This window comes from Nesoenas mayeri (assembly GCF_963082525.1).
Source record: "Nesoenas mayeri genome assembly, chromosome: 1".
Lineage (NCBI taxonomy): Eukaryota > Metazoa > Chordata > Aves > Columbiformes > Columbidae > Nesoenas > Nesoenas mayeri.
In genome coordinates, this window is record NC_137541.1 from 214,066,709 (window position 1) to 214,093,697 (window position 26,989).

At 61.9% G+C, this 26,989-nt stretch overlaps 1 protein-coding gene across 1 annotated transcript in view; it reads right to left on the reverse strand.

Annotated features, from left to right (window-relative positions):
* Positions 1–18,494, reverse strand: part of DCHS1 (dachsous cadherin-related 1) — a gene marked incomplete at both ends in the record, with an annotated part of 48,546 nt that extends 30,052 nt beyond the window's left edge. The window contains one exon of the mRNA XM_080358188.1: positions 16,743–18,494. Within this exon, the coding sequence (XP_080214314.1) occupies positions 16,743–18,494 (1,752 nt within the window). The remainder of the gene's footprint in view (positions 1–16,742) is intronic.
* Between the last annotated feature and the right edge of the window lie 8,495 nt (positions 18,495–26,989).

Genomic DNA, 26,989 nt, shown 5'->3' on the forward strand with positions numbered 1-26,989 from the left:
CAGCCCCCGACGCGGGGGGCGATGGCTCCTGGGGAGGGTCTGAGCAGCCCCTGGGCATGGCAGACGCCTCTGTCCAGACGGACCCGCGGCCGCAGAGCGCGGGGCACACGCAGCCTGGGACGTGCTGCACATTTTCAGCTGTGGGGGTAATTAACCACCAAAAGGGCTCATCACAGCCTGTGGTGAGTTCACCACTCCTGGAAATTTTAAAACCGAGTCTGGATATTTCTCCAGGAACTTCGCTAGAAGCTAAAGCAGGGCAGCCCAGGCTCTCCATCCAGCGCCCACCCAAACCTTGGATCAGCAGCTGGTTTCACTGTTGCTTGCTTATGAGGCTCCTGATGTTTGCCTGAGAAGTACGAGGGAAATGGGGTCGAGCCGTCTATGGAGCAGCCCAGGAAACACCCCATTGGGCTGTGCAGGGCCCGCTGATGGATCTGTGGGAGCAGGGGGTCAGAGCTCTGAGCCCGAATGGAGCTCCTGCGGCACCCCCAGCTCTGCCCCTTCGCCCGTGGGCAAGGCTGGCTGCTCCCCCGAGGAGCCACAGGAGACGCGGGAGGCTGCGGAATCAGACACTTGCATGAGCTCGCAGGTCAGCATGCGGATACGAGGAGTGCACAAAGTTGCGGGGTCACCTCATCTGCACAGGGCACCTGCGAGCCTGCAGGGTCCCCACAGGCAGACCAGGCACAGTGGTTAGAGCTGAAGTGCTCGCTGTTTTCTGCCCAAGACCACAGCATGTGCAGCTGCAACCCCACGTACCGAGAGCAGAGACGCCCCCAAAGCACGGGTGCAGTGAGACCTCCCATTTGGTGACAACGTTCTGTGCCATGCTGACCGCGACGCCGGGGCTCCGGGGCCCCGCACCCGCCGGTGTCGGGGCTCCAGAGGGCGCTCCCTGAGGCACGGAGCGGCCGCCCTGCAGCTCTGACATCGCGGCTCCAGGCGTTCCCATTCACAGACCGGCCAGACCAGCAGTGAGAGGGAGGCACGGTTAATTGTTTCTACAGTTCATTACATTCTCCGCTGAACACCCACTTCTAATCACTGCTGCTACCCCAGAGTCTGATTCTCCCCCTGTAAGACCAAGGTTGTTCTCAGAACCCCTGTGCACTGGCATTGGCAGGTGGACCAGGCAGCCCACCCCCTTCCTGGATAAACCAGCTGCAGAGGCAGAGGGTTTTCTGACCTTCCCGTTCTATCTTGTAGGAGCCCACTCTGCAAAGGGAAATCCTTTGCTGTCAGGAGACGAGAGCTGCACCAGTGCATCTTGATACTGCACAAGGGTTGTGTTTCTGACAGCAGCCAGATCTTGGTCTTGAAGAGAAAGGAGGCTGAGTCAGGGTCCTGCAGAGCATCCTGCTCGAGTGCAGAATGAGGCCAGGGTTTCTGAGAAGCACGGGCCGGTGCTCCTGCTGCCGTTTGGCCTTGTTAAGGCGGCATTGGCTGCGAGCGCGGGATTTCTCTGGAACCCGCTGCAGCTGTGCACAGCACCGGCAGCGTTACTCTCCCTGCTTGCCTTGTCCTCTCGTTCTGCTCCTGGGATAGCCCGGCCCTCATCCAGCCTCTCCGAGCCCACTCAGCCCGGGCAGCGCTGGTGACCCAGCACTGCGCGCTGTGCCGGCCGTGGCCAGACCCAGCACTGCACTCTGCGCGCTGTGCGCTGTGCCAGCCATGGCCAGACCCAGCACTGCACCCTGCGCGCTGTGCCCTGTGCCAGACATGGCCAGACCCAGCACTGCGCCCTGCGCGCTGTGCCCTGTGCCAGCCATGGCCAGACCCAGCACTGCACTCTGCACCCTGTGCCCTGTGCCGGCCGTGGCCAGACCCAGCATTGCGTGGTCCATCGGGACAGCACACCCAGCACAGGAACGGCCCATCGGGACAGCACACCCCGCACAGGAACGGTCCATGGGGACAGCACACCCCGCACGGGAACGGTCCATGGGGACAGCACACCCCGCACGGGAACGGTCCAGGGGGACAGCACACCCCGCACAGGAACGGCCCATCAGGACAGCACACCTGGCACAGGAACGGCCCATCGGGACAGCACACCCCGCACGGGAACGGCCCATCGGGACAGCACACCCAGCACAGGAACGGCCCATCGGGACAGCACACCCCGCACGGGAACGGTCCATCAGGACAGCACACCCCGCACGGGAACGGCCCATCGGGACAGCACACCCCGCACGGGAACGGCCCATCGGGACAGCACACCCGGCACAGGAACGGCCCATCGGGACAGCACACCCCGCACAGGAACGGTCCATCAGGACAGCACACCCCGCACGGGAACGGTCCATCGGGACAGCACACCCGGCACAGGAACGGTCCATGGGGACAGCACACCCCGCACAGGAACGGCCCATCGGGACAGCACACCCCGCACGGGAACGGTCCATGGGGACAGCACACCCGGCACAGGAATGGCCCATCGGGACAGCACACCCGGCACAGGAACGGCCCATCGGGACAGCACACCCGGCACAGGAACGGCCCATCGGGACAGCACACCCAGCACAGGAACGGCCCATCGGGACAGCACACCTGGCACAGGAACGGCCCATCGGGACAGCACACCCGGCACAGGAACGGTCCATGGGGACAGCACACCCCGCACAGGAACGGCCCATCGGGACAGCACACCCCGCACAGGAACGGTCCATGGGGACAGCACACCCGGCACAGGAACGGTCCATCGGGACAGCACACACAGGCACAGGAACGGCCCATCGGGACAGCACACCCAGCACAGGAACGGTCCATGGGGACAGCACACCCCGCACAGGAACGGCCCATCGGGACAGCACACCCGGCACAGGAACGGCCCATCGGGACAGCACACCTGGTACAGGAACGGTCCATCGAGACAGCACACCTGGCACAGGAACGGTCCATGGAGACAGCACACCCCGCACAGGAACGGTCCATGGGGACAGCACACCCCGCACAGGAACGGCCCATCGGGACAGCACACCTGGCACAGGAACGGTACATGGGGACAGCACACACAGGCACAGGAACGGTCCATGGGGACAGCACACCCGGCACAGGAACGGTCCATCAAGACAGCACACCCCGCACAGGAACGGTCCATGGAGACAGCACACCCCGCACAGGAACGGCCCATCGGGACAGCACACCCAGCACAGGAACGGCCCATCGGGACAGCACACCCCGCACAGGAACGGTACATGGGGACAGCACACACAGGCACAGGAACGGTCCATGGGGACAGCACACCCCGCACGGGAACGGTCCATCGAGACAGCACACCCCGCACGGGAACGGTCCAGCCCGGTGCTCAGCAAAACAAGGAGGCGCATCAGCAGATGGCCTCGGCCAAGCAGCGACCTTGGGGCTAAGCTGCAACGCAAAAAGGCAGCATATGGGAGGTGGGTGCGGGTCAAGCTGCAGAAGAGGGCTTGATTAACACTGCCCAGACACGGAGGGATGGTGTCAGGAATTAAAACTTCAATGGGATTGAGACTCACAGGGAAAACTGAGGCTGCTGAGAAGACCCTCTACCACTGCATTGGTAGCAAAAGACCGAATAAAGGCGCATTCATGAATGCGGTGGGTGACTTAGCGGCAGCAGACACAGACACGACTGCGACACTCAATGCCTCCTCCACCTCAGCCGTCACCAACAAGGTGTCTCAGGCCTCCATGCTTTTTGGAAGGGCTCAGGGAGTTACGAGACAGGGATAAACACTAAGTCAGGGTTCTTCAGTGAACCTGATCAATAGAAATCCATGGGGTCTCACAGGCTGCATCGATAGGTGCTGACAGGGCTGCTCTTTTAAACGTGGTGGAGATCAGGGGAGACCCCTGACAATCGGAGGAAAGAGAATATCGCACTGCACCTTTAGAAAAGGCCAGAAGGATGATCCGAGGGCCTCTGTCCTGCCCGCCACGCCCCGGTCCCTGGGACAACCATGGGGCAGCCCCCGAGCACGTTTGCAGCCACAGGGAGCAGCGGGGGGCACAGCGTGGGCTGACTGTCCTGCTGCTTTCCGCGGTGCAGTGACGGAGCTGCGGCTGACGGGACAACGATCGCCCTGACTTCAGGAGGGATTTCGGCATCCTGTCCCACCGTCCTCATGCCCAGGGCAGGATGCCATGTCTGGGGGGCTGGACCAGCGGGTGGGTCACAAACGGGTTGGAAGGCTGGGCTCAGAGCGGGGTGGGTCACCAGCTGTTCCGCCTGGAGGTGGGTGACAAGTGTCCCCAGGACCAGCCCCGGGACCTCTCCTGCCGAACACCCTCAGCAATGACCCTCACGCTGTGCAGGCACAGAGCGCTCGCTCGTCAGGGTGACAAGTGCCCCGGCCCGGGTTGGGGGACACAGCTGGTGCAGGCGCGGGCACCCGTGGGCCCCGGGCAGGCGGGAGGAGGGGCTGGCGGGGACCGCGTGCGCCTCGGTGAGTACCAGCGCCCAGCGCCGCTCCAGCCCCGCGCCAGCGCTCCCCGGGACGGCCAGGCTGCGGATCAGCCGCGGGGACAGCGTCCTGGGGTGCGGGGGGTGCTGAGCGGGACACGAGCCCCGGCGACCAGGAGAGCCTAGCGGCAGCACCCGGGGTGCAAGCAGCGGCACAGCCCGGAGCTGGAGCGCCGGGACTGTCCTCCCCTCTCCTCGGCCCTGACAAACCACACCCAGACACCGCACGGCCCTGGGGCCCCCGGGACGGGAGAGACCTCAACAGGCTGCAGCGAGTTCGGGGGAATCCACGACGCAGCCCTGGCTAACTGGGGCGTCCCAGGTGGCTGGAGGTCAGCAGACGTGGTGCCCGTCCACAGGGGATGGGTGGGGGATCTGCAGAGCTGCAGGACCGACAGTCTGACCCCAGCGCCAGGGAAGACTGCGGAGAAGGTCATCCTGAGGGCCACCACACGGCAGCACAGGGCAGGCGGGAGACGGGGCTCCGTCAGCGCGGGGCTGTGAAAGGCAGCGCCTGCTTGACCAGCTCGATCTTCTGTGACAAGGTGACCCACCCCGTGGATGAGGGAAGAGCTGTGGATGTTGTGTAGAGTTCAGTAAAGCCTTAGATACTGTTTCCCACAGCATTCTCCTGAAAAACTGGCAGCTCGTGGCTCGGAGAGCTGTACTCTTTGCTGGGTAAAATACTGTCTGGATGGCTGGGCCCAAAGAGCTGTGGTGATGGAGCCAAATCAGTCCAGCTGGTGGCCGGTCAGGAGCGGCGTCCCAGGGCTCAGTGCTGGCGCCAGTTCGGTTCGATCTCTTCACAGTGACCTGGAGGAGGGGATCCAGGGCACCCTCACTAAGTGTGCAGATGACACCACGTTGGGGGGCAGTGTTGGTCTTTGTGAGGGCAGGAAGGCCGCACAGAGGGTCTGGAACAGCTGGATCAAGGGGCTGAGGCCATTTTTACAAGGTTCACCAAGGCCAAATGCCGGGTCACACCAACCCCATGGACGCTGCAGCTGGGAACAGCGGCTGGAAAAGGCCCCGGGGTGTTGGTGCCAGTGGCTGAACATGAGGCAGCGTGTGCTCCGGTGGCCAAGAGGCCACCAGCATCTTGGCTGGTACCAGCACTGGGGTGGCCAGCGGGCCCAGGGCAGTGACCGTCCCTGTGCTGGGACCTGGGGGGACAAACTGCCAACCCTGGGGCAGTTCTGGGACCCTCACACCAATAAAACCCTTGAGGTGCTGGAGCGAGTGCAGAGAAGGGAACGGAGCTGGTGAGGGGCTGGAGCACAATGTGATGGAGACTGAGGGACCTGGGGGTTCAGCTGGAGAACAGGAGCTGAGGGGAGACCTTCTGATCTCTGACCTGCCTGAAAGGAGCTTGGGCCATGGAGGACGTTGATCTCTTCTCCCAAGTAACAAGTGATAGACGAGAGGAAATGGCCTCAAGTTGTACCAGGGGATGTTTACATTGGATATTAGGAAAAAAGTATTCACAGAAATGGTTATCCAACATTGGAACAGGCTGCCCAGGGCGGTGGTTGAGCCACCATCCCCGGAGGTATCTAAAATACAGGTAGATGTGGTGCTAAGGGACATGGTTTAGTGGTGGACTTGGCAATGATGGGTTTGCAGTTGGACTTGATGATCTTAAGGGTCTTTTACAACCCAAATTATGCCATGATCCTATGATTCTAATATTTAGAGATGCGATCATCCAGATCCTGTGAGCTCAGACTTAGGAGGACCACGCAGTTTGGGGAAGCTGGCACGCACAGGGCAGGCCAGCAGAGCCGTGCGAACCGAAAAACAACCCAACGTGCAAAATGTTAACGTAAAATAGCTACAGTTCGGCACAACCACCACCTGCGTGCCAGGGAGAGCGGCGAGGGCCCAGGGCATGGGCCCGCAAACGCGAGAGCAGCTGCGCAGCGCCGGCGTGGGCTGCGATACGCTGCTGCTGCTCCTGCGTTAGGTACCGACCCGCGGAACCGCAGAACAGCTCGCGCTGGAGGCGGCGCTCAGAGGTCGTCCAGCCCGGTCCTCTGCGGCCAGCAGAGGCGTCTTCAGCTACAGCAGGTTGCTGATGCCAAGTTAGGAAAAGAAACTGGGTGAAAGTGGCAGACAAAATATATTATTCCTTTTATTAATATATAATGGATGCAAATGAAATGGCATATGCCCCCTGGGACCCAAAAATGTGTTAAAGAACCCAGGGGATGAACCTGACACTGTGTTTTGAAGACTTTTCTTTGATGGGTATAGAAGAGGTTGTCCATGGAGGGGCTCAGGGAATACATTCGGGCATCTTCTGCTGAAATCACTGTAATCATTGTAATTACATGAAAATGTAGCTGTTTGCACTCAGTTTGCAGCTGGGGTTGAATCTGGCGGGGATGTCAAAGTCAAGAAGGGCTCTGTGAGCGCGCCGGTGACGAGAGGCCTGGGGAGACGCGGGCCCACAGCGGCAGGAGACGGGACCTGGTGGGACAGGACACACACAGGTCTGCGGCACTAACGCCTTCTTTACCAGTCAGACCTGTCTCCAGGGGTCCCATGTCCCCGAAACCGGAGGGGAGCTGGAACAAAGAAGAGGTACCCTTTTTTGAAGAGGACCAGGTCAGTGAGGTCTTAAGCAAACTGGACATACGTAAGTCCTTGGGCGCTGTTGGGATGCACCCACAGTGCTAAGATGGCAGATGCCGTTGAGGCCACTCTCAATAATCGTTGCTCATAGTGTTTGGGAGAAGTGCCTGAAGACTGCGGGGAAGTAAACGTCACTCCTGCCTTCAAGAAGGGCGAGCGGGAGGACCCAGGTCGCTGCAGACAGTCAGTCCGACCTCGATCCCTGGGAAGGTGACGGGGCAGCTAATCCTGGAAACCATTTCCATGCACATGAAGGACAAGGAAATCATCAGGAGTAGTCAGCATGGCTTCAAGCAAATGGAAGTCGTGCTTGACCAACCTGATAAATGAGCGGCCTGGCAGATGAAGGAAAAGCAGTGGATATGGTCCACCTGGACTTCTGTAAGGCCTTTGCCACTGTCTCCCATAAGATCCTACAGACAAGCTGTTGAAGGACGGCTGGGCTAGCAGACCGTGAGGTGGGTTGAAACCGGGCCCAAGGGCTCAGCCCAGAGGGTGCTGGTCCGCAGTAAAACGTGTGCCTGCAGGCCAGCGGCTGGCAGCGCACCGCACGGTCAGCGCGGCGCCCGCCCCTGCAGCACCCTCACCGGGGCCCGCGTGGTGCAGCACAGTGCACCCCGGGACACGTGCTGACCGCACCGGGCCGGAAGGAACGGCTGACGCGCCAGGCTGCGCTGCCATCCAGAGCGGCCTCGAGAGGCGGGAGAGCTGGGCTGACGGGCACCGCGCGAAGTTCAGCAAGGGCAGCGTCCCCCGCCTCGAGAGGGACAGCTTGTGGGAACCGCGCTGGGACACCCAGCCGCAGAGCCAGAGGGACCCGGGCTCCTGCTGACGCCGAGCTGAGGCGAGACAGCAACGTGTCCTCGCTGCAAAGAAGGCGAACAGTACCCTGCGCTGCATCAGGCGCGCTGTCAGCAGGCTGAGGGAGGCGATCCTGCCCTCTGCTCAGCACCGCTGAGGCCACAGCCGCAGTGCTGGGCCCGGTGCTGGGCTCCCCAGTAGAGGAGAGAGATGGACGTACGGGACAGAGCCCAGCGAAAGGCCACGGAGGCGAAGAAGGGAGCGGAACATCTCTCCTATGGGGAAAGGCCGAGAGCTGGGACTGTTCAGCCTGGAGAAGAGAACGGCCAGGGGAGATACGTCCATACGGAAGAGAACACGGAGAGGAGAGAGCCGGGCTCCTCCCAGCGGGGCCAGTGCTAGGACCAGAGGCAAAGGGCACAGGCTGTTCCCGCTGAACAGCAGGAGGCACCTTTTCACTGCAGGGTGACCACAGGCTGGCACAAGTTGCCCAGGTAGGTGGCGGAGGTTCCCTGCCTGGAGGTATTGAACAGCCGTCTGGACACGGTCCCTGGAAACCAACCCGGGATGGCCCTGCTTGAGCATGAGGGGGCTGCACTGGATTATCTCAAGAGGTCACCTCCTCCCTTCCCGCCTCAGCCATCCTGTGACCTCCAGCCAAAGGCCTCCTTGGACCCCCACTCAGTTCCCCATTCAGCTCCAGTCCTTCTGAGCGCCGATCTGCTCCACCAGTCCCGCACCACAGCCCTGACGGCACCGTCGGCCACGTCTGCCTGCCCCTCCGTCCCTGAGCGCTCGGCGAGGAGACGGCGCTGGGCAGAAGAGCGTCTCACGGAGCGCTTGGCCAAAGCGACGCGGAGCTGGATGACAGAGCAGCGAGATGGCTCAGGGTTAGGCAGAAAGGAAGCAAAGCACCCATCTTAGGGAGCTGTGCGTGTTGTGAGGACACGTGTGCCTCTCCCCTCTGCATGGAGAACTGTGAGGACAAAGAGGCCTTATTTCATGCCCTTCTCCTAGTCCCCAGGCAAGACAGGAGGTACGAGTGGAGCCACGACACCACAAAGCTCCTACGTTTCGCAGTCGGGGGTGGATGGAGAAGCACAGCCTCACACATCACCTGTCAGAGTCAAAGCCTCTCCGTCACAGGCCCATGCAGAGGGAACGCAGGGCCCCTCGGACACAGCCGTTCCCTGCCCTCCCAGCCCCACTGCTCACCCTGTGCCCCCTACGCGGCCCGCAGCGCTGGGGAGGGACGGAGCGCTCCTCAGCGCCCGGGGCTCCATTCTCTGGCTGTGCTCCCCATCTCCAGCGAGCGCAGTCAGCAGGCAGGGAGCGCATCTGGAGCCCTGCCCTGGCTGGATCTCTGCTACGCACATGTTACGCTGTGGCTTTGGCAAACATCTGGCTCTGGGCTCCCGCCCCTCCGAGTGACGGCTCTTGGTGGGAGAGGAGGAGAGGCTGGCGCCAGTGTGGTCAGCGATCCCACGCACGACTCCCTCTGCCTGAGTGTGTGCCAGGCGTGCTGCCCTCCCAGCCCTGGCACAGCTGCTGACCGGCTACAGGCAGCCAGGGAGCGGCCACGGCTGCTATTTCAGGAGCTGCCGCTGGCGGGGGCTGGGTCCAGCCTCCAGCACGCCCAGGCCTCGGGGGAGACAGCGGGGTCAGGGTCCGGCCCCAGTGACGGCGCGGCACGCGTGGCCGAGCCGAGGGTCAGCCCGCGGCGGCAGGAGCGCCGCGGCCGGGGAGCCCCGCGCAGCTGCTCGCGCGCCGGCGCCCGCCGCCCCACAGCCGTGGGGCACGGCAAGGGCGCTGCGCGGTGGCCCCACAGCCCAGGCGTGGACAGGCCCAGGGCTGCCAGAGCCACGCACGGCAAGGTGTGGACAACGGGGCAGCCCGCGGCTCCAGCGCGGCTCTGGGACGGGGTAAAGCCCTCGGGTTTGAGCGGGAGGGGAAGCAGCTTAATCACAGATGCTGGCAAGGAGGTAGAATCATAGAAACACAGAATGTCCTGAGTTGGGAGGGACACACAAGGATCCTCAAGTCCAACTGCTGTCCCCGAGTATGACAACCCCAAAATTCACACCGTGTGTCTGAGGGTGTTGTCCAAACGCTTCTTGGGGCCGTGACACCTCCCTGGGGGGCCTGTTCCAGTGTCCAGAACCCTCTGGGTGAAGAACCTTTTCCTCATGGCCAGCCTGAACCTCCCCTGGAACATCTTGAAGGGTGTTGGTCTCTTCTCCCAAGGAACAAGCGACAGGACAAGAGGAAATGGCCTCAAGTTGTGCCAGGAGAGGTTTGGATTGGATTAGGAAAAAATTCTTCATGGAAAGGGTTGTCAGGCACTGGAACAGGCTGCCCAGGGCGGCGGTGGAGCCACCACTTCAAAAGGCGTTTAGACGAGGTTCTCAGGACGTGGGTTAGTGCTGGAGTCAGGTTATGGTTGGACTCGATGACCCTGAGGTCTCTTCCAACAGAAATGATTCTGTGATCTTACTGCATTCCCTCGGGCTCTATCATGGCAGGACGGCGGAGGCAGAGGCTGCGTGACAGGTTTCAGGAGCCCGGGAGTGGACACGGCTCTGCCGGGAGCCCCGGTGCCTCAGCTCGGGGGAAGAGTGAGGCACGGGAGGAGGAGAAGCAGGGCTCACGTACACCAGGGTGGCCCCTCTGGCGGAGCAGCCCGGAGGTGAAACGGGAGCTGCAGCAGCGAGGAACGGGGCACCGGGAGCCCAGCAGAACGCGCAGGGGCCCGGGAGCTGAGCGGGGCGCGGGCCCCGGCCCTCAGTAGAGGAGGAGGGCCCGAGGCGTGGGATCGCGTGGGGCAGCAGCGGTGCAGGGTGGAAGCGGCAGGGTCTGGGCACAGCCTCCTGGGCAGCACCCAGGGGCTCCAAACCCGGCTGCTGCGCTGGGTTTGCGCTCACAAAGCCGGTCTGCACCGTGAGACGGGACACGGCTGGGCAGGACACGCGGGTGAGACCGCGGCTCAGGGCGGCGCGAGGTGGAGCACCCCGAGCTGGGTGCCCATGGGGAATGGGGCGGCGGTGGGGAGCAGGAGGAGGCTGGGGTGTCCCCAGGGCCATGCAGGTGACAGCACTGCCCGCGGGAGCAGCGACGGCCCGGGGGCGCAGGCAACGGCAGCTGCCGAGGGGAGTGGGGAGCAGAGGGAGCAGAGCCCGAGCGCGCAGAGGGGACACGGGTGCGCTGGGGCTCCGGGACGGCAGGCGCGGGGACTGGCACTCGGGGGCACAGGTGTGGGGCTGTGGGGACGTGGGGACGGAGGTGTGAGCAAGCGCTGCGGCGGAAGGTGCGCTGAGGGGCCTGGGCTGAGGCAGAGGTGAGGGAGAGGGGCAGCCGGGGGCTGGGATGGCGTGGAGGAAGGAGGGAGCCGAGCGAGGGGCCGGGGGAGGAGCGGAGCACGGGGGGAGCGGAGCGAGGGGCTGGGGCCTCTCGGCTGCAGTGGAAAAGCTGCTGCAGCTCCAGGGGAAATGCTACTTGAATTAATCATGGCGCTGGCTGCTGTGCCAAGCCCAGGAGGAGGCTGCTGGCAGCGCGAGGAAATAACTTTCACAGGAATTTGGAACAAATGCAGCTCTTCTGGCGGTAACAACAGCACTCACCTCCCCCACAACCTCCCCGTGTACCAGCATCTCCCTCGCGTCCCCGCTCCCGCGCACCCCGGACTCTCCGCGTTGCTGCCGACGCGGGACGCGCGCCCGCCCCCACGCTGCTCCCCGCGCGCTCCCCCACGCCTCGGGAAGCTCGCGGTCTTGTTCCCGAGGAGGGGAGGCCTGTTCTATGTCGTGCAAGGGTCTGAAAATAGGTTAATGCTAAATCCCTTGTCCCAAGAAAATGAATGCACGTAGTAATGTCCTCCCAACCTCCTGCCACTCTCTCTGGCAGCAAAGTCGGTGAGCGTTATTCCTCCTGATGTTCCAGTCCCCGTGCACACCTTCCCCTTTGTCCCCTCACAGCTGCCCCTTCAGTAGCACAACCAATGCATCAGGATTACCCGTCAAGACGCTCAGTAACACGGGATACACAGCCTGGCCTATCCCACTGCACTTCACGCAGGTCCTATCTGGGGCACAACCCAAGCGGCTGTGCTGGTGCTGGTGCTGGTGCTGGTGCTGGTGCTGTGCATGCAGCACAGCCACTCCACAGAACCGCAAACCAGTACTCAGACTTCAAAACTCATCAGGCTTGTCCTCAAAATGGCAACGTAAGGCTATACGTTAGGTGTGTGCTGGTCAGCCTTTGATCTCTGATGTTCTTGTTCCCCAGCAATTGTGTGTGCGAATGCAAAGGAATTATGTAAACCTTGGTTCCAACATCATTAGTACTGGATCTGTGCAAGAATCAGTAATCCACCACCTCGCCTCCTCGTGTTGCTGTCAGTCAGACCGTGCCCAACGCGGGGCTCAACCAGCCCGTGCCCAACACGGGGCTCAACCAGCCCGTGCCCAACGCGGGGCTCTCACAGCCCAACCAGCCCGTGCTCATCGCGGGGCTCTCACAGCCCAACCAGCCCGTGTTTAACGCGGGGCTCTCACAGCCCAACCAGCCCGTGTTTAACGCGGGGCTCTCACAGCCCAACCAGCCCGTGTTTAACATGGGGCTCTCACAGCCCAACCAGCCCGTGTTTAACGCGGGGCTCTCACAGCCCAACCAGCCCGTGCCCAACGCGGGGCTCTCACAGCCCAACCAGCCCGTGCTCATCGCGGGGCTCTCACAGCCCAACCAGCCCGTGCCCAACGCGGGGCTCTCACAGCCCAACCAGCCCGTGTTTAACGCGGGGCTCTCACAGCCCAACCAGCCCGTGTTTAACATGGGGCTCTCGCAGCCCTGTGCTCCGTGCTCATCGCGGGGCTCTCACAGCCCAACCAGCCCGTGCCCAACGCGGGGCTCTCACAGCCCAACCAGCCCGTGTTTAACACGGGGCTCTCACAGCCCAACCAGCCCATGTTTAACGCGGGGCTCTCACAGCCCAACCAGCCCGTGTTTAACGCGGGGCTCTCACAGCCCAACCAGCCCGTGTTTAACGTGGGGCTCTCACAGCCCAACCAGCCCGTGTTTAACGTGGGGCTCTCACAGCCCAACCAGCCCGTGTTTAACGTGGGGCTCTCACAGCCCAACCAGCCCGTGTTTAACGTGGGGCTCTCACAGCCCAACCAGCCCGTGTTTAACGCGGGGCTCTCACAGCCCAACCAGCCCGTGTTTAACGTGGGGCTCTCACAGCCCAACCAGCCCGTGTTTAACGCGGGGCTCTCACAGCCCAACCAGCCCGTGTTTAACGTGGGGCTCTCACAGCCCAACCAGCCCGTGTTTAACATGGGGCTCTCGCAGCCCTGTGCTCCGTGCTCATCGCGGGGCTCTCACAGCCCAACCAGCCCGTGTTTAACGCGGGGCTCCCACAGCCCAACCAGCCCGTGTTTAACGCGGGGCTCTCACAGCCCAACCAGCCCGTGCCCAACGCGGGGCTCTCACAGCCCAACCAGCCCGTGCTCATCGCGGGGCTCTCACAGCCCAACCAGCCCGTGTTTAACATGGGGCTCCCACAGCCCAACCAGCCCGTGTTTAACGTGGGGCTCTCACAGCCCAACCAGCCCGTGCTCATCGCGGGGCTCTCACAGCCCAACCAGCCCGTGTTTAACGCGGGGCTCTCACAGCCCAACCAGCCCGTGTTTAACATGGGGCTCTCACAGCCCAACCAGCCCGTGTTTAACGCGGGGCTCCCACAGCCCAACCAGCCCGTGTTTAACGCGGGGCTCTCATAGCCCCGTTCTCCGCGCTGGCTGCCAGGGGACAGACAATACTTGATTTAGCATGGAGAGTCAGAAAGGTCCACGAAGACAATATCTGATCGTGCATGCAGCTCGCTGGGACCAAGTCAAATGTTTTAAAAAATGTAAGCCAGCAGGGTGAATTTATAACAGAACAGGGCTTCACATCATGTAACCAGAGCATTTGAATGTAGTCTGATGAGCCTTAAAACTTGTATATTATCAACTCATGGCGACGGAGAGAAACTGAGACAACCCGTCAGTGACCACCCCTTGCTCTGTCTTGTGCTGCTGTCACGATCGCTGATTCCCTGGGTCCTTTTCCACCGGTGCTTCTCTCACCTCAGACTCGAGCTGTGAGTTCGTTGTTTCCCTTGCTTGGTGCTCGTGCAGAGTCTGCTGCCGTCAGACGTGGCCCATGGTAAACACGAGGCAGAAATAAAGATGCGAGATGTTACGAGATCCTTTTTCTTTCTCAGGAGCTCAGGCCAGCAACCGCTCCGCCCGCCCTGCTCATGCACCAACACGGAGACAACCTGGCGGAGGACGCGCGCAGGGGAGCAGGAGGCTGCAGCCCTTCTTCGGTCTCTCCTGGCCGCCCACGTGCACTCCCCACGTCCCCATCGTTCTGTCCTGCCCACCAAGAGCCGGTGTCACCGTCTGCAAGTAGACCCGGTCCTCTCGGGGTTTGCTTGGAAACATGGAGAATCAAACCCATTCGGTTCTGTGCTGGCCTTGGAGTCTGTCCTGTGTGCTGCCCATCACGCTGGCTGGTCCTGCCCATGGGCTCAGCTCTCATGATCATTATGTGGCTCTGGACCAAATCTTGACAGGGACCCTTTAGCCTCCCAAGGCAGGATGAGCCCCGACGCCTGGAAGCTGCAGACAGATGGAGTCGGGCAGGAGCAGCTGCACGCAGGGGCTGTGGGGCAGCACGTCTGACACGGGCGGCGCGGCGGGGCGCGGCGCTGGCTGCCGCGGACCCTGGCCGCCTCTGAGCCCTCCCGGCCGGGGCAGCGGGGGCGTCGTGGCTCGGCGGCCGCGCCGGGCAGCTGCGCCGTGGGCCGCGGGCTCACCGCGGCTCTGCCCGGCTCCCCGGGCTGGCTCGCTGCTGCTGCGGCCCAGCGCCGAGCCGGCAGCCTGGCCGGCCTCCTTTCCCATCCTCTCACGTTTCCCGGCTCAGAGGAAGCAGCAGCAGATGTGTGAGCTGTTTGCTTTGTGCCGAGGCCACGCGGGAGTTACCTGCGCTCAGCCCAGACGCGCAGTTTCCAAACGAAACACGAAGGCTGAGCCAAGACCATCGAAACCTGGCCAAACCCTCCGCTGCTGCCGGCCGCCGGGCCAGCGCCAGGGCGGAGCTGGCCGGCCCCTTGCCCACCGGCCTCACCGGGGCCCGGCAGCCACGCGGGACCCGCTTCCTCGTGCCGCCCACGGCCCCGCAGCACCAGCTGCTCCAAGGTCCCGCTGTCCCGCCCGCCCGCCCCGCGCTCGCAGTCGGGAGCTCAGCCGCCATCTCCGATTGCATTTCCAGAACGTCTTCCCACACGGCAAGCGGCACCGAGCAGCGCGGCACGGCGGAGAGGGGCCTCCCTTCAGGGGCCGCCGCAGCCCCTGCACACGCCTGGGCCTCCATGTTCACCCGGGGACACGTGGCCGCTCCACTGCGACCCTGCCCCGAGCCCACCCTGCACCTTCCCATCTCTGCCCCCAGCCCTGGTCCTGTCCCCACAGTGCGCAGTGTTGCCCTGCACAGACCCAACCTACAGATTCCCCCACCCACATCTTCCTCATTTCCCACTCACTTCTGCACAAACTTCCCCCAAATCCCACCTGACCATTCCCTACCCCCCAGACCTGCCCCATCCTAAACTTGCTCCCGCCCCATGTCCCTTCTCTAGTCCGTGCCCGCCCTCGCTCCCACGCAGCTGCTCCTTGCCCCCGCTCTCCCCTCGTGCCCTGCCCCCCGCAGCGCCCCATCCCGCGCTGCCGTCTCCCGCGGGCGCACATCCTGCGCGGCCGCACGCTCCTGCCCCGCGCCCGCCTGTGCACCCACGGCACGCACAGCCTCGTCCTTCTCTCCAGACCAGGGCCCATCTGGAGCCCCTTTTCCCTGGCCGGGCCGCAGAACCCCGTCCTGCCCTGTCCCACGGGCCCAGCATTCCTGCTGCCCCTCGCCCCCTCCTCCTGCCCGCGGGCACTGCTCTCCACCTGGCCCCAGAGTGACCCACAGCTGCAGCGCAGAAGGGCCCCACACCTCACGGGTTCCTGTCCTGATGGCCAGTGTGGGCGCTGCCTTGCTTGCCACTGCGTTGCTGCACCATCGCACCAGATCCCCACTGTCAGCCCCAATGCCGCCGTGTCCCCATCACCTGTCCCCAGCAACCAGGGCTCCGGGGCCAGAGATGCGACTGAAAGTGCAAAGGCAAACCATACAAAATACAAACGGCGTGGCTGACGCGCCTCGGGGTGCGCGGGGCCGGCCAGCGGGGCAGCACCTCTCCAGGCCCCACCGCACAAAGGCTGATGCAGCACATCGCTCAGCTCAAGTCCCACAGCTGCTGTTTCCAAGGTAATATAACAATACCAATGGTGCAAATTAATGCTAAAGTTCACAACCAGCCTTACTGACGAACTTAGGCGAATGACCGCACAGGGGGAGAGCAAAGTTAACAGCTTAGCTCCATGTAGCTTCCTGGAGTCTCACCCGTGTTCCTGGGCACCATTTTGAGTGTCCTGGCCCGAAAGGCAGCTCCACGCTTGTGCAAGAGCAGCTTGGCACGGTGGGCCCCAGGCTTAGCTGAGCTCAGCGCCAGGCCTTGCACAAACGACATCCTCGAGGTGTGCCTACACCATCAGTGATATCACCTGGTACCCGCACGCAAAAGGGGTGTGACAGAGGTCTGCCCCATTTCCTGCTCACACGGAGCACGGGGACCTCTGCTCCAGCGTTCCCGCTGCGGCCGCTGCCACCCGCCCCATGACGGCCGCACCGAACGGGCTGCAGCGGCCGGGCTGCCGCCCCAAGCCCCGCGCAGCCCCGTCCATGCCCTCAAGCTACAGCTCCTGGCAGTTGTACCCACCTGTAGGAAGCAGGTCCCAACAGGAGTGTTCTCCTTCAGCGACACGTTGTAGAAATTACTCCTGAACACTGGCTCGTTGTCATTGACGTCCTGCAGGGCCACACGCACCACGGCAGAAGAAGAGAGCGGGGGGGTTCCCCTGTCGGTGGCCAGCACGGTCAGCTGAGGCTGAGGGTCCTTCTCATAATCCAGCGGGGCGGCGGTGGTGATGATACCCGTGGCAGGGTCAATGGCAAACCAGCTCGAGTGGGTGTCACGGCCGTGCACGATACTGTACCGCACCTCCCCATTGAGACCCTGGTCCTTGTCACGAGCTGTCACCTGCAGGACAAAGCTGCCCGGGTACACAACCTCGGGGATGCTCTGTTTGTACTCCTGCTGGTCAAAGAGTGGAGGGTTGTCGTTGACATCCACCACCTGCAGCACAAAGGCCGACTCCGCCCGGAGCGGGGGTGTTCCCGAGTCTGTCGCTGTCACTCGCAAATCGTAGGAGTCTCTTTCTTCCCGGTCGAGAAGCTGGTCCACACAAATCAGGTAGATGATGTTGTCCTTGGTGGTGAGGGCGAACTTGCCATCCCCTCCCTCCAGCGTGACATTGACGTTGGAGTACTCGCCGTAGTCTGGGTCAGAAACAGAGATGCGTGCCACATACTGGCCAGGCTGGGCTCCCTCGGAGATCTGGGGGGAGCCATCTTCACTCAGGAAGATGATGGTCATGGTGGGCTGGTTGTCATTGTAGTCACGCACGTGAATAGTGACAAAGGCTGTGGTGACCTCAGGGTGGACAGCCTTGTCCCTCGCCTGCACCACCAGCTCGTGCACCTTCCTGACTTCATAGTCCAGACCCTTGTTGAGCTTGATGACTCCAGTCCTGGAGTCAATGGTGAAGTACTGGTCAGGATCGCTCTGCCGCCGGTTGATCTCGTAAGTCACATCCCCATTGTCACCTTCATCCGCATCAGAGGCAAAGACCTGCAGGATGCTGCTGCCAGGTTTCAGATTCTCCGAGATGAGAGTATGATAGCGGCTCTGGTTGAAGCTAGGAGCATTGTCATTGATGTCCTGGATGGACACATCCAGTGTCATCTGGGTGCTCCGGGGAGGAGAGCCACCATCATAGGCTTCCAACACCAGCGAGTATGACGAACGATTCTCCCGATCCAAGACGTTGCTGACCACTAGGTCCAAATACAGGACCCCGTTGGGTCCCCGACGCGTTTCCAGGCGGAAGGCCTGCCCCACGTTCTCTCCCTTAATCACATAGCCTTGCGTGTTGAGCAGCCCGCTGTCAGCGTCGAAGGCTGGGTCCAAGGGAAACCTGCTGCCAATGGGCGTGTGCTCCGGGATCTGGAAGGTGCTGTGCTGCTTGGGGAAGGCTGGAGCATGGTCATTGATGTCATTCACCTGGATGTTCACTTCTACTGTGATGCCCTCGGGGGTAACAGCAATGAAGCTGTAGTGGTCTCGAGTCTCTCGGTCCAGGACACGAGCCGTTTTGATGATACCGGTGTTCTCGTCTATCCCCAGGTCAGTGGTAACGCCGCTGCCCTCCTGTGCTGAGATGAAATACATGTAGGCACTCGTTCCAGGGGGCAGGCCAGCACTGATGTCCCCAATGATGGTGCCAGCTGGCTGCTCCTCATCTATCTGTAGGTCCAGGGTGCCCAGCACGGCAGAGCCCTTCCCCGCTCTCAGGCCCCCCAGGATCAGCAGCTCCAGCAGAAGCACGGCTGACCCCTTCATCTGCTCCATGGCAGGGACTTGCAGAGCAGAGCGTGGCTCGATCTCCTTCGCAGAGTGCGCTCTAATCCTGCACGGAATGCAGACCAGAGGATGCTGGTTAGGAGGGAGCAGCAAAGGAAGGACAGAAAAAAACACAGAGAGGGAAGGCCCACCGCACACCTGCTGTCCAGCTGCCCTGTGTTACCTGTCCCCCACAGGAGTGAAGGTGACAATGTGCCAGAGCAGGGGGTGGCGGGACAGTACCTAAAGCCAGCCAAGCAGGCCGCACCTGGCAATGCCAGAGGCCAGCAGCTCCTGTCCTGTCACACAGGCCTTTTCCTACACAGCCAAACATTCCCCCAGTCACCGGCCCTCCCAGCAACAGGAGCCAGCTGCCCTAGGGCAGAGCGTTCCTGTGCCTTTGACACCTGGATGCTTCAGCCAGGCTGAGAGGGGCCGTCTGCAAGAGGAGAGACCTTCAGACCAACAGCAGCCCAGCCCCTCCCCACCCTGAAGAAAGCTGGTCTGCAACTGGGACAGGGCTCGGCCCCCGCCCCATGGCATGCCTTGCGGGACAGCAGGGATGAGGTGCTACACAATCCCATGAAGGGCAAACCTGACGTCCCTGGGAGGGCACAGCAGAACCGGAGCAGGCTTACATCCAGTGAACAATAAATCAGAATGGCCGTGTTGCAAAGGATGCACCCACAGCTGGGGATGCCCAGGATAAAATCAGACTGGGCCCGTTGTTTGGCGCGGTACAGAAATCTGCGGATGCCCCACGCTGGTACCACGGAGGGCGGTGTCAGCACAGCAGGAACGCAGCAGCTCCCTCTGAACTGCCAGCTGCTCTGGCTCGCTCGCAGTCCCACACCCTCCACTGCTCGCTCTCCTTTGTCTCCTCGCTGCTCCGGCTGGCTCCTCCGCGGCGCTCCCCCGCCGCAGCTCCGACCCACTGCAGCGCCGGGGGAGGAGCAGCTCCCCGCAGCGGCAGCGCCGCTGGAGCCGGACCCGCTGCCCGGGGCTGCCCGCCCGCGGGGCTCGGTCCGCCCGCAGGGCTCGGTCCGCCCGCGGGGCTCGGTCCGCCCGCGGGGCTCTGCCCGCCGCCCCGGCCCTGCGCACCCGGCACCGGAGGAGCCGCGGGGGCAGCGGAGGAGCCGCAGGGGCAGCGGAGGAGCCGCAGGGGCAGCGGCCCAGAGCGGCTCCAGCCCGGCCAGCGGCGCCCAGTGCTCTGCAGGGATGGCGGCAGCATGAGCTCACACTTGGACTCTCTTGAAAGCATTTGCTGCTGGTCCCATAACCGCTCTCAGGAGCCACTCACGACAGAGCAGGATGGCAGGAACCTCCCTGTCCTGGGGGATGGAGGTGGCTGACACTGCCTAGTTTGGGGACTCAGAATGTCAACCCTCTCTACAGCAGTGTTAACCCTTTCCAGGGCACACGGGGTGATTATTCCTGGGTCATCTTTCCCACATTGGTTCAGCTGTTTAGATTGGTTTTCCCTGTGGAAATCCTGGGCTAGTGACAGAAGGAAAAATATTAAAAAGTGTTTTCTGCATATAAAGAAGTGTTTGTCTACTTTAGTGGACATGCAGTGTGTGAGGTCTGTGGCAAGCAAATCCACACTCTCTTCTTGCCCCCAGCAAGTATAAATCATTATCTCTCAGGAGCAGGGATCAAGAGAAGTCACTGTCACCCCTGTGGGCTCTCGCGGGGATCTGCTCGGACTCGGGGGTCCTGGACAGGTCTGTCTCTCTGTCGGAGCTGCTACATTTCCCCAGCTGGAGGGGTGGCTGCGTACACCCCAAACACGCGGTGCTGGGTGAACGGGGTCCACGTTTGCTCCTGTGCTGAAACTCACCATCCTGTGACCCAGCTGCTCAGGCCATGGGAAGGCACAGGGAAGAGGGTTTAAAGTCAGAAACCAAAAAGGAGGGTGGAAAACCACATAGAGGAACAAAGCTCCCTGGGGCGATCCCAGTGGCTGAGGACACGATGGAGCTGAAGGGTCTCGGGTAAGGCTGGAACAGACCGGGGCACAGATAGAGGGAAAAACACCTGGTTTGGTTAGTGACGTGGCTCTTGGGAAGCAGACGGGAGTGCAGCGAGGTTCTGTAGGCTGCTGGCGGGGAGCAGAGACGTTGGAAAAGCAGATCTGGGGAGTGTGAAGGGCGGCCGAGAGCACTGGGGCAACGAGGGAACGGAAACGAGGGTCCTCGAGGTGGGGAGCTGTGATGAAAGCCTGTGATGAAACTTCTCCTCTTCCATCCTCCCTGGAGACAAGTGGGCAGTTTCAGAGCCCAGACACCTTTTGGGTACGGGACGCGGCCGCCAGGCTGCCCAGGCTGGGCAGAAGGCCGCCCACGGGGCCAGCAGCGCTCTGTCCCCACGAAGGCTGCGGGCCTGGGTCGCGGGGGAGACAGCAGTGACCTCAGCTGATGCAGAGTCACCAAATCCGAACAGCTGCTTCCAATTAGCAGATAGCTCAGCGCTGGGGGCTGGCTCGCCTGGTCCAGGCCCAGCCTGTGTAATGTGAGCCAGGCTGCCCTGCTCCCTCTCTGTCCCTCCCACCATCAGGCACCGAGTTCTCTAGTAAAAAATGGCAGGAGAAGCCTCTGAAGAAAAGCGTCAGCATGAGAACCTGTCCAGAGAGGTGTTCGGGGTCCTGAGCCACAGTAAGGAGGCTGACAGGGTGGGCGGCTAAAATGGAGTCAGCTGCAATACACATAAGCGTCTCTAAGCCTCGGGCTGATAGGCCAGGGCACCAGGAGAGCCCAGCCTACGCTTCAGATAAGTCACATTTAGAAAAATAAGATAGGGGATTACAGAGGGACTGCTGCAAAGATCCTTGCACGCCAGCGGTACCTCGTGTCAGCCACGAGGAAGGGCCCAGCCCGGGCCCAGCAGAGAGCCGGGGAGGCAGCACCCACTGCGCACGCCGCAAACACATGTCAGAGAGCTCGCCGTGCAAAAGCTCCATCAAAGCTGCAGATGCTGCTGATGCCATACCCAGCGTCTCACATGAGGGGCCATGACTCATGTAATGATGTTTTTGAGACTCCGGTCAGATGAGGAAGGATTCAGAAGCCTGTTTAATCTTTGCTGAGCACCATCGCTGACCTGGAATACGCTTTTCTTTTCTGCATTCACATATCTCTCAAGAGTTTCAGATTAGACGCCCTCAGAACCAGTCGCAGCCCAGGCGTGTCTGTGGTGCAGCCTTCGGCTAACAACTCGCTTCATCCTCTACTTAGTCTGCCGCTACCTCCAGTAATCTCCATGCCTCCTGGCCTCCTACCACCTCCCATCTGGCCTTCAGCACTGTACTGCCCGCTCCCCAGCCACACAGCCTCAGCTCCCCCTGACACCCCTCTGAGCAGTGACCAGCACTGTACTGCCCGCTCCCCAGCCACACAGCCTCAGCTCCCCCTGACACCCCTCTGAGCAGTGACCAGCACTGTACTGCCCGCTCCCCAGCCACACAGCCTCAGCTCCCCCTGACACCAGCTCTGAGCAGTGACCCGCACTGTACTGCCTGCTCCCCAGCCACATAGCCTCAGCTCCCGCTGACACCCCTCTGAGCAGTGACCAGCACTGTACTGCCCGCTCCCCAGCCACACAGCCCCACGTCCCCCTGACACCCCTCTGAGCAGTGACCCGCACTGTACTGCCCGCTCCCCAGCCACACAGCCTCAGCTCCCCCTGACACCAGCTCTGAGCAGTGACCAGCACTGTACTGCCCGCTCCCCAGCCACACAGCCTCAGCTCCCCCTGACACCAGCTCTGAGCAGTGACCGCAGTGGCGACCATCATCTCCTGAGGATGCAGTCCAGCTCCACTGCACCCCGTGCATCCCATTTCTGTGCCACACCAGGGCTTCCTGCAGGCTGTCGTGTCTCGGAAAACACTTCCCCCACAAAGGAAGCTCTAATAAAATTTCCTCACACATTATCCAGTTCCCACAATCCCAGTCCACATGCATCCCAGCACTGGCCTGGGCCCTGCCATGCTGTCTGCTCATCACAGAGGTGCTGCAGAGCCTTTCTGCTCCCTGTCCACCGCTGCTCCCAGGCTGCCAGGGTTTCTAACACCCTCAGATCTCCTGGGCATGCCGGACCCTCCGGCTCCCGGGGCTCCCTGCCCCCCCTGGGGCTTCTGCTGCTGCTCCCAGTCCCCGCGCACAGCTCGGTGCCCGGGCGCTCCTGGACGTCCCGCACGGCGCGCCCTCCGTGCCGGAGCTCTGCCAGCGCCGGCCCCGCTCCGCTCGGGACCGCAGCCCCCGCCCGGCGCCTCCGCGGCTCCTCCGCCGCGCCCGCTGCGCGCCCGCCCCGCGGCGGGTCTGCCCTGCGGCGGCATCGCGGCCCCGCGCCCGCCCCGTCCCGCTCGTCCCCTGCCAGCCCGGCCCCGCTGCCGTCGCGCCGCGGACGAGGCCGCTCCGGCCCTGGTCCGTGGAGACGCTCCGGCCGCGGATCCGCGGAGCTGCGCCGCCGCGGGCGCGCCCCCCCTCCCCGCCCCATTGTCTGCGCGGCGGAGGCAGAACAAAGCGACCGGTCCCGGTTCGAGTCCCGGTCCCGGTCCCGGTCCTGGTCCCGCCCGGCCCGGCCCACCGTGCGGCGATGCCGACGTGCGGAGCAGCGGGCGAGGGCGGCGGGGCAGCAGGAGGGGGTCGGTCCCGGCGCTGGCACTTACACCGTGCGTCCCGCGCTGGCGGCGCTCACATCCCGCAGGATCCGGCCCCGCCAAGACGTCCCGCAGCCGCTCTGGTGCCCCGGTGCTCCGGTGCCGCGCTCGCTTCGGTAGCGCTGGCCGCTCCGATTCCCCCCGCGCTCCGACGCCCTCCTGTGCCGCGGCCGCCCCGGTGCTCCGGCGAGCCGGCCTCCCGGTGCCGCGGCTGCCCCGGTGCCGCGGTGGCCCCGCGGAGCGCTCGGCGGCAGGCGGCGGGTCGGCGCTGGCTCGGCGCGGAGGCTCCTGCTGAAACCCGACCCAGCGCCGCCCTCAGCCCCCCGCTCCCCCCGCCGCCCCCATCCCCGCCCCGCCACCGGAGCGCGCCGGCAGAGCGCGGCCCCCGAGTGGCCTCGGGCGGGGGACCGGAGCGGTGGGACGGCGTGGCGGGCACGGGGCACGACGGGACCGGGAGCGGTGTCCGGGAGAGGCCGGCACGGAGGGCGAGGAACGGCTGGAGCCGGGGTACAGAGAGATGCGGAGGAAGCAATGGGCGCCGGGAGCCCGGGAAATGGGAAGGGGTGGGCAGGAGCAAGAGGCAGAGCAGTGCTGGGATGGGACAGGGCAGGACAGGGCTGCGCAGGACATGCAGGTAGGCTGTGGGTGACATCGAGGTGATGTGGGGACATGGTCACAGAAGCACAGCTCTGTGTTCTTCGCTCTACCACAGTTCCTTCCTGAGCCCAGAGTCCAAGAACCTGCCGACACCTTGATTCACATCAGGGCTTCTGATGTCCAGGCTGGAAGGTACTTGTCTGCGAGTTACTGGGGCCCCACCAATCTGTTCTGAGAGACAAAGCAGGACTCCGGTGAGCGACTGTCCGGGGTTCACCAGCAGCGGCTGTTGTCTGACTGTTCTCTGCTCCAGACTGGCCAGGTCACAACAGCACTGGTGTGCCTGAGAGGGCCACTCAGGGCCGGGGCCAATAGCCACTATGGTGGCCTTTTATTTCTTAGCAGAGAAACTGCCATTCTTCTGGCTGTGGCGCTGCACTGCTCATACCATGTGCTGTGGAGGTGACGGGTCAGCCTGCTCCAGCAGGAGAACGTCTAGGTGTTTCCATCAGTGACAATCAATTCAAACAGAGAATATGGACCAACACCCTAATTTCATGGAGGAGGAACCACTCAAGATCTGCATGTCTGCATCCCTTCCTGAATAGCACATAGTCTGAGCTCACTGAGAAATAAAATGCAACTCTGGATTACTTCTACTTCTGGTCTAAAGGTACGCTGGAGAAACTGAATCCTTTTGACCCTGAACAGCCTATCTTATAATTTTTATCATATATTCACCAATATGTAATATATTCAGTTATTTCCCCCACATCTATCTCCAGAAGGCCACGAGAAGGCAGGAAAAAGTTTAGATGTGAGGATGATAACGGTCTAGATCAGTTCCAACGCACGGAACAATTCAGTCTCCATTCTGGAAAGGAGACAAATGAGGGGATATGGAAGAGGACGATGAAATCACAGGCGGTCTGTGGAGACTGGTTTTGTTCAGCCCTGTGAAGCTCATTTTGTTCCCTGTGTCTTCCAATGTAAAAGAGGCGTGCAATGAGGCTAATAAAGCCAACATCAAACCAAAGTCAGGTAGCACCTCAGGTGAGGGGCTGTGCACCAGGGGAACTTTGTGCCATAGAACGCTGTGGATGCTCAGAATTTACATTGGCCAAGAGATCACAGAATGTCAGGGGTTGAAGGGCCCTGGAAAGCTCATCCAGTGCAATCCCCCCATGGAGCAGGAACACCCAGATGAGGTTACACAGGAAGGTGTCCAGGCGGGTTGGAATGTCTGCACAGAAGGAGACTCCACAACCCCCCTGGGCAGCCTGGGCCAGGCTCTGCCACCCTCACCCCCAACAAGTTGCTTCTCCTCTTTCAGTGGAACCTCCTGTGTTCCAGTTTGCACCCATTGCCCCTTGTCCTGTCCCTGGTTGTCACCAGCAGAGCCTGGCTCCATCCTCCTGACACTGCCCCTTTCCATATTGATCCCCAGCAATGAGTCCCCCCTCAGTGTCCTCTTGTCCAGCTCCAGAGCCCCAGCTCCCTCAGCCTTTCCTCACACGGGAGATGCTCCACTCCCTGCAGCATCTTGGTGGCTGCGCTGGACTCTCTCCAGCAGTTCCCTGTCCTGCTGGAACTGAGGGGCCACAGCTGGACACAAGATTCCAGGTGTGGTCTCCCCAGGGCAGAGCAGAGGGGCAGGAGAACCTCTCTGACCTACTGACCACCCCCTTCTAACCCACCCCAGGTCCCATTGGCTTCCTGGCCACAAGGGCCAGTGCTGGCTCATGGTCACCCTGCTGTCCCCAGGACCCCAGGTCCCTTTCCCCTGTGCTGCTCTCTAATCTCTGTCTTCTCCATTTGAATCAGTTTCTCCCGTGTTCCTGTAGCGCTGCAGTTCAGACAGTCTGATCAACCTTCTTTCCTGCCCACCCTCAAAAATCACAAATCAGGGTGTCTTATGTGCTGGTCTGGCACGATTTGGCAGGCTTGCTGCATTTGTTCACATTTGCCATTTATTGTAATGTTTTCAAATGATCGTTTACATTTAAAATCTGCTTTCAGTCCCTTACACTACCCCAAGCAATCTGCATGTTCCTGGTCACTCGCTGCATTCTTCCTCCCTTCAGCATCTGCGGTGTTTGTGCACACAAGTGATGTTGTACACGAGAGCTGCCGCTACTTAGAGCCTGACAATCGTGTATTCCTTCTGGTCTTCTAGTAAATTCTAATTTACTATATATTCTTGCAGCCCCTTGGCAAGAGAGGGGAGAACAGATCCATATCACGTGCCTGGACATTCAGAGAGACCTTGCACAGTCTTCCTGACATTCTGTATCTTTGCAACTGTGTGTAGACTGGTAGAACAATCTGAGTCAAACCATGTCGTGTAAGAGCAACTAGACACAGAAATAAGAGTAGAAATACGCTATTCAGCTACTCAGGGCAGAAGGCTACTGGTAGTAGTACAGGTTGGGACAGGACTGCCTTTTGATAGAATTATTAATGATGTAAACACCAGGATACAGAGACGGGAGCAAGAGTTGAAGATGACAGAGTTCTTTGGGTTAATCACTGCTTGGGTGAACTTCAGAAGTTGAAATAGCATAGGAGCTGCTGAAACACGGCAAACTGGAGTCAGTAGTGACCAGAGCGCGGCTGGAAAGCAGCACAGAACACACCCCCTCCGCATGCTTTGTGTTTCCCTAGACCTACAGGCAGACACTGCGCTGTGATGGGACGCCACGCTCGCTCCCACGCTGCTGCCCTGCCTCCACCACGAGTGGTGCACATCCCCACCCTGACCAGATGTGTGCTCCCACGCTTGTGTACAGCAGGTGGGAGCTGGTCTGCCCGCTTAGCACCTTCCTGCTGGAGGGCACGTTGCCCCTGGCCAGGCGGCATGTTGTCCCTGGTCAGACAGCACATTGCCCCTGGCCGGGCGGCACATTGTACCTGGTCGGACGGCACATTGTACCTGGTCGGACGGCACGTTGTCCCTGGTCAGACAGCACGTTGTCCCTGGTCGGACGGCACATTGCCCCTGGCCGGATGGCACGTTGTCCCTGGTCGGACAGCACATTGCCCCTGGTTGGGCAGCACGTTGCCCCTGGCCGGGCGGCACATTGTACCTGGTCGGACGGCACATTGTACCTGGTCGGACAGCATGTTGTCCCTGGTCAGACAGCACGTTGCCCCTGGCCGGGCGGCACGTTGCCCCTGGCCGGGCGGGAGCCGCGGGCGGCCAGCAGGGCTGTCAGCTGCGCGGGGGCTCCCGCTCGCACAGGCCGGGT